Source organism: Tachyglossus aculeatus, chromosome 4 (assembly GCF_015852505.1).
Source record: "Tachyglossus aculeatus isolate mTacAcu1 chromosome 4, mTacAcu1.pri, whole genome shotgun sequence".
Lineage (NCBI taxonomy): Eukaryota > Metazoa > Chordata > Mammalia > Monotremata > Tachyglossidae > Tachyglossus > Tachyglossus aculeatus.
In genome coordinates this window covers 55,809,444-55,824,354 of record NC_052069.1, presented here as the reverse complement: position 1 = coordinate 55,824,354, position 14,911 = coordinate 55,809,444, and the positions used below count along the sequence as shown (strand labels likewise).

The window sequence follows — 14,911 nt, the reverse complement described above, 5'->3', positions numbered from 1 at the left end:
CAGTGCTCAGCACACAGTAAGCGCTCAATAAATAGGATTGATTGATTGATGGATGGACGCGCCCCTCCCAGCCGCCATAGCCCCTCTCGTGTGTCACCCTGTTTTGTTGTCTGTCTCCCCCTTCTAGACTGTGAGCCCGCCGTTGGGTAGGGACCGTCTCTGTATGTTGCCAACTTGGACTTCCCAAACGCTTAGCACAGTGCTCTGCACACAGTAAGCGCTCAATAAATACAATTGAGTGAGAATGAATGAATGGATGGTCGCCCTTGTTGCCCGCGCAGGCGCCCCCCCCCCCCCCCCCCAAAGCCTAACGGTTTGCCCGTGGAGGCTTAATGGGCGCCCTTCTTGGCCGCGCAGGCGCAGGAGCCCTCACGGTTGCGCGTGTTGCCCGCGCAGGCGCCCCCGCGGAGGCTTAATGGGAGCCCTCCTTGGCCGCGCAGGCGCCCCTGCCTAATGGGCGCCCTTCTTGGCCGCGCAGGCGCAGCAGCCCCCCGCGGAGGCTTAGTGGGCGCCCTTCTTGGCCGCGCAGGCGCCCCCACGGAGGCCTAGTAGTTGCCCTTCTTGGCCGCGCAGGCGCCCCCGCGGAGGCTTAGTGGACGCCCTTCTTGGCCGCGCAGGCGCCCCCGTGGAGGCTTAGTGGGCGCCCTTCTTGGCCGCGCAGGCGCCCCGCGGAGGCTTAGTGGGAGCCCTTCTTGGCCGCGCAGGCGCCCCGCGGAGGCTTAGTGGGAGCCCTTCTTGGCCGCGCAGGCGCCACGCGGAGGCTTAGTGGGCGCCCTTCTTGGCCGCGCAGGCGCAGGAGCCCCCGCGGAGGCCTAGTGGGCGCCCTTCTTAGCTGCGCAGGCGCAGGAGCCCCCGCGGAGGCTTAGTGGGCGCCCTTCTTGGCCGCGCAGGCGCCCCCGCGGAGGCTTCGTGGGCGCCCCTCTTGGCCTAGCAGGCGCAGGAGCCCCCGCGGAGGCTTATTGGGCGCCCTTAACCGCGCAGGCGCCCCCGCGAAGGCTTAGTGGGCGCCCTTCTTGGCCGCGCAGGCGCAGGAGCCCCCGCGAAGGCTTAGTGGGCGCCCTTCTTGGCCGCGCAGGCGCAGGAGCCCCCGCGGAGGCTTGGTGGGCGCCCTTCTTGGCCGCGCAGGCTTCCCCGCGGAGGCTTAGTAGGCCCTTCTTGGCCGCGGAGGCTTAGTGGGCGCCCTTCTTGGCCGCGCAGGCGCCCCGCGGAGGCTTATTGGGCGCCCTTCTTGGCCGCGCAGGAACCCTCGCGGAGGCTTAGTGGGCGCCCTTCTTGGCCGCGCAGGCTCCCCCACGGAGGCTTAGTGGGCGCCCTTTTTGGCCGCGCAGGTGCCCCAGCGGAGGCTTAGTAGGTGCCCTTTTTGGCCGTGCAGCAGCCCTCGCGGAGGCTTAGTGGGCGCCCTTCTTGGCCGCGCAGGCGCCCCCACGGAAGCTTAGTAGGCGCCCTTCTTGGCCGCGCAGGCGCCCCCGCGGAGGCTTAGTGGACGCCCTTCTTGGCTGCGCAGGCGCCCCCGCGGAGGCCTAGTGGGCGCCCTTCTTGGCCGCGCAGGTGCCCCCGCGGAGGCTTAGTGGGCGCCCTTCTTAACTGCGCAGGCGCAGGCACCCCTGCGGAGGCTTAGTGGGTGCCCTTCTTGGCCACGCAGGTAACCCCCGCGGAGGCTTAGTGGGCGCCCTTCGTGGCCGCGCAGGCAATCAATCGTATTTATTAGTGCTTACTTTGTGCAGAGCACTGTACTAAGCGCTTGGGAAGTACAAGTTGGCAGCATATAGAGACAGTCCCTACCCAACAGTGGGCTCACAGTCTCCCCGGAGGCTTAGTGGGCGCCCTTCTTGACCGTGCAGGCGCCTCCGCAGAGGCCTAACGGTTGCGCTTGTTTCCCGCGCAGGCGCAGAAGTCCCTTGTCCCGTTCCCTCCTTCCCGCCCTGAGGATGCTCTATCTCGTCGGCCTGGGGCTGGGCGATGCCAAGGACATCACTGTCAAAGGCCTCGAAGTTGTCCGGCGATGCAGCCGCGTCTACCTGGAAGCCTATACCTCGGTCCTCACGGTGGGCAAGGAAGCGCTGGTAATAAGAATAATAATGATAATGGAATTTGTTAAGCGCTTAATATGTGCCCAGCACTGTTCTAAGCGCTGGGGTAGAGCCAGGGTAATCAGGCTGCCCCACGTGGGGCTCACACTTTTAATCCCCATTTTACAGATGAGGTAACAGGCACAGAGAAGTGAAGTGACTTGCCCAAAGTAATCATAACAGTAGTGGCATTTATTAAGCGCTTACTATGAGCAAAGCATTGTTTTAAGCGCTGGGGAGGTTACAAGGTGATCAGGTTGTCCCTCACCTCATCACACGGCTGACAAGCAGCGGAGCCGGGATTAGAACCCACGACCTCTGGCTCCCAAGCCCGGGCTCGTTCCACCGAGCCACGTTGCTTCCCCTAATAATAATGTTGCCATTTGTTAAGCGCTTACTATGTGCCAAGCACTGTTCTAAGCGCTGGGGTAGAGACAAGGTAATCAGGTTGTCCCACGTGGGGCTCAGTCTTCATCCCCATTTTACAGATGAGGTGACTGAGGCAGAGAGAAGTTAAGTGGCTTGCCCAAGGTCACTTCTCTGGGCCTCAGTTACCTCATCCGTAAAAGGGGGATGAAGACTGTGAGCCTAATTACCTTGTATCTACCCCAGCGCTTAGAACAGTGCTTGCCAAATAGTAAGCCCTTAACAAGTACCATTATTACTATTGGTTAAGCGCTTACTATGTGCCAGGCACCCTACTAAATGCTGGGGTAGATACATGCAAATCGGGTTGGACACAGTCCCTGCCCTATGCCGGGCTCACCGTCTCAATCCCCGAGTTACAGATGAGGTCACTGAGGCGCAGGGAAGTGAAGTGACTCACCCAAGGTCACACAGACAAGTGGCGGAGTCAGGATTAGAAACCGTGACTTTTTGACCTCCAGACCCGTGCTCTACCCGCTAAGCCAAGCACAGTTCATCATCAATTGTATTTAACAGTCAAATAGGGGAGGCAGGCATATCAATTAGTTATATTTGTCAAGTCCTTACTATGTGCAAAGCACTGTACTAAGAGCTTGGGTGAGTGCAGTGTAAGAGTTTGGTAGACACATTCTCTGCCCACAGTGAGTTTACAGTCTAGAGGGAGGTACAGACACGAATAACAATAAATAAATTGCGGATATGTTCATAGGTGCTGAGGGAGGGGTGAATAAAGGGTGAAAATCCAAGTGCAAGGGAGACACAAAAGGGAGGGAGAGAAGAGGAAATGGGGGCCAATAGCTGTGACCCATAAAGCGGGAAAAACAGAGATGCAGTAGGTGTCAACAAAAGTAAGTGCAATGAGTGAATAATTCAATATACACTAAGGGCAGTCAATGAAATAGCTCGGTCAGGGAGGAAGAGGTTAGTTGGAGAATACCTCCTGGAGAAGGTGGGGAATTTTGAAATCAAGCAGTCATATGTATTGTGTTTATTTTGTGCCGGGCATTTTACTAAGCACTTGGGAGAGTGATGATGCAAGTGAAGAGGAGGAGATGGAATTAGAGAAGGAGTTTAGTTGCTAGAGGAGACGAGAAAGGTAAGAGACAACTGATGGAGAGCCTTTTATAATAATAATAATAATAATAAAGGCATTTATTAAGCGCTTACTATGTGCAAAGCACTGTTCTAAGCGCTGGGGAGTTTACCAAGTGATCAGGTTGTCCCAAGGGGGGCTCACAGTCTTAATCCCCATTTTACAGATGAGGGAACTGAGGCCCAGAGAAGTGAAGTGACATGCCCAAAGTCACACAGCTGACAAGTGGCAGAGCCGGGATTTGAACCGATGACCTCTGACTCCAAAGCCCGGGCTCGTTTCTGTTTGCCAGGGAAAGACATAGATGGTCAGTGAAGGTTTTGGAGTAGGGAGGGGCTGCATTTCAAACATAGGAAGATGGTTGGTGAAGCATTCAGTCGCATTTATTGAGCACTTACTGTGTGCAGAGCACTGTACTAGCTCTTGGGAAAGCACAATATAACAATAAATAGTGACATTCCCTGCCCACAATAAGCTCACAGTCTAGAGTGAAGCAGAATGTAGGAGGCAGGGATACCAGGAGGGAGGCTGAACAAGAATAAAAAAAGTCATTAGGGAATGTTTAAATGAAACAAGAGAACATCTGAAATGAAAACTTGCTGCTAGTCCTGTTAAACTAGGCTTTTTCTTTTAGAAAAGGGAAAAAGCCTTTCCAGTGAGTAGGGAATGTGTCCACCAGCTCTGTTATATTGTACTCACCCAAGTGCTTAGTACAGTGCTCTGCGCAGAGTAAGCAACAATAAATATGATTGATAATCCAGATAATCCAGTACTTACCCCAGTGCTCAGAACAGTGTTTGACACGTAGTAGGTGCTTAACAAGCACTGTAAAATGACAAACAATGCTACCAGAATAAGTCTCTTTTGCCTCCAAGCCACCCCGTTAGTAGGTTTAAATGTAGGCCACTTTTGTACATCAGGAGACCTAAGAACAGATTATCAAAACATTGGGAAGAGTATTCAGTTCATTTTCATTGATGTTAGATTTTTATTTGTGACTCATATATTCCAAGCCCCTCCTTTGGCAGGATTGTTGCTTGCAGCTCTTGATTTTGCAATATAAAAGAAAGAGACAGTCAAGCATAAATTAGGCACAAAATGAAATGACAGGGGCATAAAACCTAAGAATATTTTTAAATTACACAAAGTACTGGATTCAGTTTTTCTGGGGTTGGGAAATTAAGGTGAATAGCATTTTAGAGGGCAAGTACAAGCGCTTAGTACAGTGATCTGCACACCGTAAATTCTCAATCTATACGATTGAATGAACGTCATTATCAAATCTTCATCTAGTTTGTTCAAAAATAGAATCCTACCAGAATAAGTCTCTTTTGCTTCCATGCCACCCTGTTAGTAGGTTTAAATCTGGGCCACTTTTGTAGATCAACAGACCTAAGAACAGATTATCAAGATGTTGGAAAGAGTATTCAGTTCATTTTCATTGACGTTAGATTTTTATTTGTGACTAATATATTCCAAGCCCCTCTCCAAGAACCATTTTTTATTTTAAAACTGGAGCCTTCAAAGTCGTCCAGTCATCAGGGCACATGAATAAACGCAGTTACATTATTGCTATTCAAATGGTGCGGATGATCTCTAATTATAAAATTAAAACAAAATGTTACTGCACCTAGTTAATGTAGGATGATGAAAAAATAAATAAGCAGCTGGTTGACTTTTTGAAAACCATCTTTTCATTCATGGCAAAAAAAAAAAAAAACAACGTAAGAGTCCAATAGCGGAGGAGACATCTTTCTTGACTGTCCAGTCAAACCAGGCAGCCATTCATGGTTCTTCCAAATGTCTTTTTACAAAACTGTCAGAGGCCTAATTCTGAACTGCAAAGATAAGTCTGACCTAGTTGGGATGACTTAGGGTCTTTGCTCTCTGCATGGATACCGTTGAACTATTAACTAGACTCTTTAGGACTAAAATACACGTAAGGAGATGATAACTACTGATTGCTGAGGTACTGTGCTGCCACTCTAATGCAAAGCACCTGTCATGTCCCTTTTTGACTGCCTCCTTGCTGGCAGCCTTCAGCCCTTCCCTCCTAAATAAAGGTTCCAAATGAATGATTTGATTAAATACATTTGCATGATGGAAACATAAATGTCACCATAGTGTTGTCCAGTTATCTAGTGTTCAGTGCAGTCAGTGAATGATCTGGCTAAAGTAGATGCTCAGTAAATACCCCAGATTGATTAACAACTGTGTTCTGCATTAACACAGCTTTTTGGCTCACTTTCCTTGTGCCAGCACTATGGGTACTGATCCTAGATTTGACTGTATATAATGGATAAGGAAAAGATTTTCCATGGAAGCCCCCACCTTTTCCTTCTTCCTCTTCCTTTTTCTGCCCTAAGATTGTGGACTTTGGGGCATTTTAAAAGTAACTTTACTGGAATAATGTGGACAGAATTGAATGTGGACTCTGTATTCCTTGTGATGACTTATGTTTGTATTTGCTGTTGAGAGACCCATTTTTTATTTTAAAACTGGTGCTGTATGCCAGTCACGAAATGACAGAGTTCGGGTGTGATTACTATCTATACTAGCCCTAAATTATTTTGCCATATCTGGCAATTTCAAAGATAACAAAAAACTCAAAGGAAGCTTCGGATGGTATTGAATCGCCTCTAGATACGGGGTGCTATGGCCTATGCCCGGCTTTACACAATAGTCTTTGTTTGGATGGTTGCCAGGATTTTAACTAACTGAAGACCAAGGTGGAGAAAGACAAAAGCTATGACTTATTTGGGCATTTTTCTTCATGCACTAGGAGGACTTTTATGGAAGAAAATTGATTCTTGCTGACAGAGAAGTGGTGGAACAAGAAGCCGACCACATTTTAAAGGATGCTGATGTCAGTGATGTTGCTTTCCTTGTAGTTGGCGATCCATTTGGGTAAGATGGAATGCTTGACAGAGTTTGGAATTCTGTGAATTATTTGTTCTGGGTAAGCAGAGAAAGATCCTTTTGCAAATCCAAACATTTTATTTTCCAGAATCAAGGATTGTTTTTGATATATATTCCTACTATCTTACATTTTTCAAAGCGTGACACAGAAAAAACAACTGACTGCATTGTTTTGGCTTAGCTTTACACCTCCCACACACCATTGCTTGCAAAGTGATCTACTGAGGTTAGAGGCATCTACAGATACACGAAGAAGTAACTAAATCATCTAGGTCATTGATATCCACACTGCCCCTGGACAAGTGATCACTTGGTAAGGGCATTGACGGGTTTAGCAATTTACATAACAACTGGAAATATCTTTATTAATCAAGATTTCAGGATACCACATGCTAGAGAACTTCATTCATGGTAGCTTGTTTTTGTAAGGACACCTAGCCTGTTTCCTATCTCTGTGCTTGTTGCAACTTAAGTTGAGCATCATTTAAGCATTCTTTCCATTCAATCTGTGGATACTGATTTGCTTCTTGAGCTTCTGATTCCATTTTTTAGTCCCACTGGGAGCTTTGGCCTACCTCATTACCCGAAGGATGGCCTTCCGCCTGTCCAGTCAGCCATCATCAATCTCTAATGTCAAACCTCAGAGAAGAGTCCTTTTGTCTCCAGCTGGCAATCCAAGATTTATATCAATGCCTTACAGAACATAAGGACAATTAAATCCCCGCAAGCCCACCGCTGAGGACCTTTTTCAGAAGCAGAGTAGTTACACATTTGTATCAGTCCAAAAGAGTAATTTACACCATGAATCACGAGGGAGTGTGTCTCATTAAACTGAAAATGGGTTACAAATGACACTGAGCATCTCAGATTTTTAATAAGTGACCCGGCAGATGTGAAGAGACTATTCTGCCCGGGATTTAGGATGATAAGGCCCTAGCCTCTGAAGAAGAGATTGAGCTGAGTAGCCCATAGGAAATGCTTCCTTTTCTCATCGGAGAAGAGGGGCGGACAAGCCTCATCCTAAGACTTCAGGGCTGAGAATTTGTGCAGAGGCATTGATTCTAGTGGTAGTGGTTTGGACAGTGCCATGCGCACTCCTGTCCCTGCCAGTTGTCTTCATGACTGGGGCACGGAATGCACCAGGGAAGTAGGTGGGCAGGGCTGCAGCACATGCATTCATTCATTCAATCATATTTATTGAGCACTTATTGTGTGCAGAGCACTGTAATAAGCGCTTGGGAAGTACAAGTCGGCAACATATGGAGGCAGTCCCTACCCAACAATGGGCTCACAGTCTAGAAGGGGGAGACAGACAATAAAACAAAACATTTAGACGGATGTCAAAATCGTCAGAACAAATATAATTAAAGCTACATGCACATCATGAACAAAATAAATAGAATGGTAAATATGTATAAGTAAAATAGAGTAATAAATCTGTACAAATATGTATACAAGTGCTGTGGGGAGGAGAAGGAGGTAGGGCGGGGGGATGGGGAGGAGGAGAGGAAAAAGGGGGCTCAAGTCTGGGAAGGCCTCCTGGAGGAGGTGAGCTCTCAGTAGGTCTTTGAAGGGAGGAAGAGAGCTAGCTTGGCGGATGTGCGGAGGGAGGGCATTTCCAGGCCAGGGGGAGGACGTGAGCCGGGGGTCGAACGGCGGGACAGGCAAGAACGAGGTATATTGAGGAGGTTAGTGGCAGAGGAGTGGAGGGTGTGGGCTGGGCTGGAGAAGGAGAGAAGGGAAGTGAGGTGGGGGGTGGCGAAGTGATGGAGAGCCTTGAAGCCAAGAGTGAAGGTCCAAAGTAGACTAGCCCAAACCAAGAAGCAGGTCAAAATTTTGGAAATGTTCTTTATATTAAAAAAAAAAATTCACGCACAAACCCGGCGCTGTGTGATCAGGTATGCATAAGGATAATAGGAATTGGTACGAGCTTAGTTACCGTGGGCCAAGCACTCAGGTACAATAATCGTCAGATTGGACATGGTCTTTGCCTCACACGGGGCTTACAATCGAAGACATTGGCAGTAGCAGTTGCAATAGTAATTGTATTTATTATGCACATAGAATCTGTAAGGCACTACTAAACGCAGGGAAAAGAAATGCGTGGAAGAGGGGTAGACAAGGACAGTGGCCCTAAAGGGCTCAGTCTCAGGGGGAAGGGATATAGGTACTTAAGGAAAACCGAACGGAAAGACATGGGATAAACATGAAAAGAGCACAGAGAAACTGAGTGACTTGTCCATGGCCACACAACAGGCTAGTAGTGGCAGAGACTGGAAGTAAAACGCAGTTCATATTCTTTCCATCAGGTCACACTGCCTCCCTAAAACAAAAAGACAGTTCTTGGGTTTTACTTGAAACCTGTGCAAAAGCAAGAAGATGTGACAACCCAAGAAATAAAGTCTAAAAGTAAGACATCAGGAACACAAAATTCCTGGATCAAATTTTATGGGAAAATAAGGATGGCCCTGCCTTTAGCGTAAAGTTCTAATGGTAACACCTGAGGACAGTGGAGGACAGCAGAGCAACCAAGCAGCCGACTCATGGTGAACTGAAACTGCAGAACTGAAAGCAAGGAGGAGAGAGAGAGAGAGGAATCAATTTTAAAATGAAATAAAAAAACTTCAGGTCACGCTGTATCCCATCTGGGAGTCAAATTGCTGAGCCCACTGTTGGGTAGGGACTGTCTCTATATGTTGCCAATTTGTACTTCCCAAGCGCTTAGTATAGTGCTCTGCACATAGCGCTCAATAAATGCGATTGATGATGATAATGGCAGTCTGGAAAGCATGGCTCTGTTGGACCAGAAACTCTGTAAGGATTGTAAGGTAAGGTGGCCAAAGTGAAAATAAGTGCTGGTCTTTGTGAGGAACGTGATAGTGCGACAGGGGTTGTGTGTGCCCAATCCACAGTATCATCAGGACTGTGGGTACCACAGTGACCTTCTAGTCTCTCTCACACACACACCACACACACACCCTCCACCCCCCCCATATACATATATATATATATATATATATATATATATATACATTTCACCATCAGTGGCATCTCCAAAAGGACAACTCAACGTGTATATAAAGGTTTGGGGGTTATCTTACATGGTCTAGACCGAAGTCTTGTATTGAAGAATCCGTACAATGAAAGAGGCTTGAAATATAAAGTCACCTAAAGGCTTGTGCTGTTTCTAAATTCTATTTTCAAAAGCGTTTCACCTGGCAGTTTGCAATATTGTGTGATAAATATTTTACGTGCTGCTGTTTATTCAGTGAATAAAAATCACTTATGCAAACCTCAGTTATGCACAGTAGGGTGAATGTCCTGCTTTATTCATGATTTGTTTCTCATGAATATTAAAGAAAACAATTTGAGAGCACATCCTGTTGAGAGACTTAGCGCAGTGGCTGTACGTGCCCCTTTTCCTGCCTTTAGCCATAGGATTATTTACAGTGATTGTGATGGGTCCTAATCATTAAATAGAAGGGTTGTTTTCAGCCCGTGCTACTTCCTGCCAGCCTTTCTAGTATTCTCTTAAACTAGCATCAGTCCGAAAGGCCAGTGTAGTACAATCTCATCCGTGGAAGGACCCTGACAACATAAAAGCTATGAGCGCTGTAGAGGGGAACGAGTTCGACATGTGAACCCAATTCCCAGAATGCTCAAGCCCACATAACCAGGCATGTTATAATTTTGTCCCATTTTTGTGGATTTGATATATTCGGGGGTGGTAATGCTCTCAAAATTATTCCTTCCCTGATCTCATGTTAGACTTCCAGGGAGCCCCAGGTTCAATAGCAGTAGGGTCTTCGGAGAACTAAATTCCAGGTTATTTGAGCCTGCTGTTCTTTGGATGGTGGGGCAGAAGATGGGCTAATTGAAATGTGGGTGTTATTTCTGGGCCCTCCACTCCCAGTTGTTAGGGATTTTCACCATTGACTTTGTGTATTCCTATCTCGATATATAACTACCAACAGAAATACTTAGGCTGGATCTCTTCTCCTTTTCCACTCCCTGTCAGTGCTGTCTTCTAAAATGAAAACCATTCTCCCTTTCCCATTCCTGCTGCTTTTGTGACTCAATCCTGTCAGCCAGTCGCTGTCCGGAAGCCCTCTGAAGAACAGACCATTTCTACATGTTCTCTGTATTCACCGTATTACACCACTGACTGGGAAGTGTGTGGGTTTGACTGAAGAGGAAAACTGGGATTAACAGGTCCAGGCACCATTTCACGGCGTTCACTTCTGTGTGGTTAGAGCCCGGGCTTGGGAGTCAGAGGTGGTGAGTTCTAATCCCGACTCCGCCACTTGTCAGCTGGGTGACTTTGAACAAGTCTCTTCACTTCTCTGGGCCTCAGTTGATGATGGCATTTGTTAAGCCCTAGCTATGTGCAAAGCACTGTTCTAAGCGCTGGGGAGAATACCATAACTTGTACTTCCCAAGTGCTTAGTACAGTGCTCTGCACACAGTAAGTGCTCAATAAATACGAATGAATGAATGAAAGGTGATCAGATTGTCCCACGTGGGGAATCACAGTCTTCATCCCCATTTTACAGATGAGGTAACCGAGGCACAGAGAAGTTAAGTGATTTGCCCAAAGTCACACAGCTGACAGTTGGCGGAGCTGGGATTTGAGCCCATGACCTCTGACTCTCAAACCCTGTGCTCTTTCCTTTGAGCCATGCTGCTTCTCCCTCATCTGTCAAATGGGGATGAAGACTGAGCCCCATGTGGGACAACCTGATTACTTTATATCACCCCCAGCGCTCAGAACAGTGCTTCGCACATAGTAAGTTCCTAACAAATGCCATTGTTATTATTATTATTATTATTATTATTATTATTATTATTATTATTCTGTAGCAGCAGATCCAGGAGGACTCTGACCAGGCTCTTGACTGTAGTCTCTAAGCTCTAGGCTATTGGCTTGTTTGGTTGTATTGTATTCTCCCAAGCACTTAGTACAGTGCGCCATACATAGTAAGCACTCAGTAAATGTGCTTGATTTAATTGAAAATGGACAGTAATGAGATGCCTCAGTTTCTTCCATCTGGTTTTTATATCTTCCTTTTTGAACAATATATATGTGTTCCCAATATATATATATAGGGAAGCAGCATGGCTTCAATCAATCAATCAATCAGTCGTATTTATTGAGTGCTTACCGTGTGCAGAGCACTGTACTAAGCGCTTGGGAAGTACAAGTTATTGTATTCTCCCCAGCGCTTAGAACAGTGCTCTGCACATAGCTAGGGCTTCGTGGCAAGACCATGGGCTTAGGAGTCAGAGGTCATGGGTTCAAATTCCGGCTCCGCCACTTATCAGCTGTCTGACTTTAGGCAAGTCACTTAACTTCCCTGGGCCTCAATTCCCTTGTCTGTAAAATGGGGATTAAGACTGGGAGCCCCACGTGGGACAATCTGATTACCTTGTATCTACTCCAGCGCTTAGAACAGTGCTTGGCACATAGTAAGTGCTTAACAAATACCAACATTATTATTATCATGTTTGTGTATGTGTGTGTGTGTGTGTGTGTGTGTTTCTACATATAGGTATGAATTTGTAGTATGGTCAGTGGAGACATGAATATGCATATGTTCATTTTTGAGTTTATTCCTTCATTGCTCATGTCTTGCTAGATCAAAGGCTCTTAATAGTTGCTCTTCAACAAACTAATTATGACAACAGTACACATTGCCAAGATCCGCCCTTTCCTCTCCATCCAAACCGCTACCCTGCTCATTCAAGCTCTCATCCTATCCCGTCTGGACTACTGCACCAGCCTTCTCTCTGATCTCCCATCCTCGTGTCTCTCTCCACTTCAATCCATACTTCATGCTGCTGCCCGGATTATCTTTGTCCAGAAACGCTCTGGACATATTACTCCCCTCCTCAAAAACCTCCAATGGCTACCGATCAATCTGCGCATCAGGCAGAAACTCCTCACCCTGGGCTTCAAGGCTGTCCATCACCTCGCCCCCTCCTACCTCACCTCCCTTCTCTCCTTCTCCTGCCCAGCCCGCACCCTCCGCTCGTCCACCACTAATCTCCTCACTGTACCTCGCTCTCGCCTGTCCCGCCATCGACCCCCGGCCCACGTCATCCCCCGGGCCCGGAATGCCCTCCCTCTGCCCATCCGCCAAGCTAGCTCTCTTCCTCCCTTCAAGGCCCTGCTGAGAGCTCACCTCCTCCAGGAGGCCTTCCCAGACTGAGCCCCTTCTTTCCTCTCCCCCTCGTCCCCCTCTCCATCCCCCCGTCTTACCTCCTTCCCTTCCCCACAGCACCTGTATATATGTATATATGGTTGTACATATTTATTACTCTATTTATTTATTTATTTATTTTACTTGTACATTTCTATCCTACTTATTTTATTTTGTTGGTATGTTTGGTTCTGTTCTCTGTCTCCCCCTTTTAGACTGTGAGCCCACTGTTGGGTAGGGACTGTCTCTGTGTGATGCCAATTTGTACTTCCCAAGCGCTTAGTACAGTGCTCTGCACATAGTAAGCGCTCAATAAATACGATTGATTGATTGATTGATTTTGAAAAATGTACTCCCGCAGTTAAAGAATCTACACAAGAAGAAAGGATGGTTTTAGGGATCAGGATATTATTTAATGGAAAAAATAGAACGTAAGCAGAGAGAACCAGTAGACTGAATCGAAGTTTAAATGGATGTATTTAAAGAAGAGGTAACCATTTGATTGCAGCTTTTTGCTACTCAAGTTTTTACCCTGCCTTAGAGCTACAAAGAATTTGCTCTTAGGTATAAGACCAGTCTAAACTTGGACACATTAAACAATTAAGGTGCATTTTAAAGAAACCAGTAATTTTCTCTGTAATTGTTTGGAGTTTTAATATACCATGTACTGCTCCTTGCATACCCTGGTCTGGGGTAAACATTTGATTGCAGTTTTTAAATAGGTATATTTAAACAGTGCATTGTACATAATAATTCCAAACAATTACAGTGAAAACTACTATATCTGTTTCTTTAAACACTATAATTGTTATATGCATCCAAGTTTATAGAAGCCGTACGACAAAGAACAAAGGTTCCTAATCCTTAATGTGTTCTATAAATAGTACTCTGGGAAAGTGCCTTTGGAAAATGAGGAGAAATAAAGGAAGAGGTCTGGTTGTGTAGCAATTGAAAAATACATGGAACTGTGCCCATGTTGATGTCCACGTTCTCTGAGGCCGATGTTTGCTGTTCAACAGATGTCTTTTGCAGGTGCTCATGGGACAAAGAACTAGTGGAACTTCCCTCTTTTTAATAGCTGCCAAGGAGAGTTTAACCAATAAAAACATGCTACTGTTGCAGTTTCATCGCTGGGAGAAAGCAATTAGATGCAGTATTCATTCATTCAATCGTATTTATTGAGCGCTTACTATGTGCAGAGCACTGTACTAAGTGCTTGGGATGTACAAGTTGGCAACATATAGAGACGGTGTGCTTAAAATGGATTGCATTTGGAAAAGCTGCTGGTCACCATAAACTGAATCTCTCCTCGATCTAAGCCATCTCTTCCTTACCTCAGGGCCACGACACACAGCGATCTTGTTTTGAGAGCAGTAAAGCTGGGAATCCCCTACAGAGTTATTCACAATGCTTCCATAATGAATGCCGTGGGCTGCTGTGGATTGCAGGTAACCTTACATATGTGTTATAAACTGTTTTAAACCGGTAAAATTCAGCCCCTTTCTCTAGGACTAATAGCAACTGTGACGTGACCAGAAAGATAAGGCTTTGTGCATTCAGAGTTCATTGGAATTATAGATTTGAAGATCATATTTGCTATTAAATGCCTCTTTAACCACAACCAAAGTTGACCTTAGTTACATTATCCAGGAATTAAAAAGTACCTTTCTTTGTGTACCTTTCTGTCCATATTTCATACACATCTCAATAAATGATTGAATGAATCTCATTGCTGATTATTTTAAATGAAGAGCCAATCAATTAGTGGCATTTGAGTACGTACTGTGTGCAGAGTACTGAACTAGGTGCTGGGAAGAGTACAGTACAGTGGAATTGTAGGTGTGAGCCCTGCCCACAGGGAGTTTACGGTCTAGAGGAATAATTTCATAATAGGACGAAATGAGCTCTTTAGTGCCGTCTTCCATAAATCATGTCTTCCCTTTGCATTTTCATATAAACCTGTTAGGGAATATTCTTCCAACACACCTGCCAGTGTGGACAAGCTGTGATGAAATGTCAAAGGATCCAGTGTGAATGTGGCATCGGTCAAACTGCACTTACTGTACCAGTTGGAGAACAAATTACTCTCACCTAATGGGGGAATCAACTGTTTTGAATTTTTATAGTTAAGTGTGGCTCTCCCCCCAAAATCACAATCAGTGAATATGTTTTAGGAAAAATAGTTCTTCTTTACCTTCTTTTCC

The 14,911-nt window shown here is 46.2% G+C and overlaps 1 protein-coding gene across 2 annotated transcripts in view; it reads left to right on the top strand.

The window, feature by feature from the left end:
• DPH5 (diphthamide biosynthesis 5) overlaps positions 1-14,911 on the top strand; it is a 41,188-nt gene that overhangs the window by 1,873 nt on the left and 24,404 nt on the right. Inside the window, exons 2-4 of one of the 2 annotated variants that reach the window (XM_038745901.1) lie at positions 1,886-2,063; positions 6,371-6,495; positions 14,047-14,155. In XM_038745901.1, coding sequence (XP_038601829.1) covers positions 1,929-2,063; positions 6,371-6,495; positions 14,047-14,155 — 369 coding nt within the window. In that variant the 5' untranslated portion in view covers positions 1,886-1,928. The remainder of the gene's footprint in view (positions 1-1,885; positions 2,064-6,370; positions 6,496-14,046; positions 14,156-14,911) is intronic. The other variant, XM_038745902.1, reaches the window with a different exon arrangement.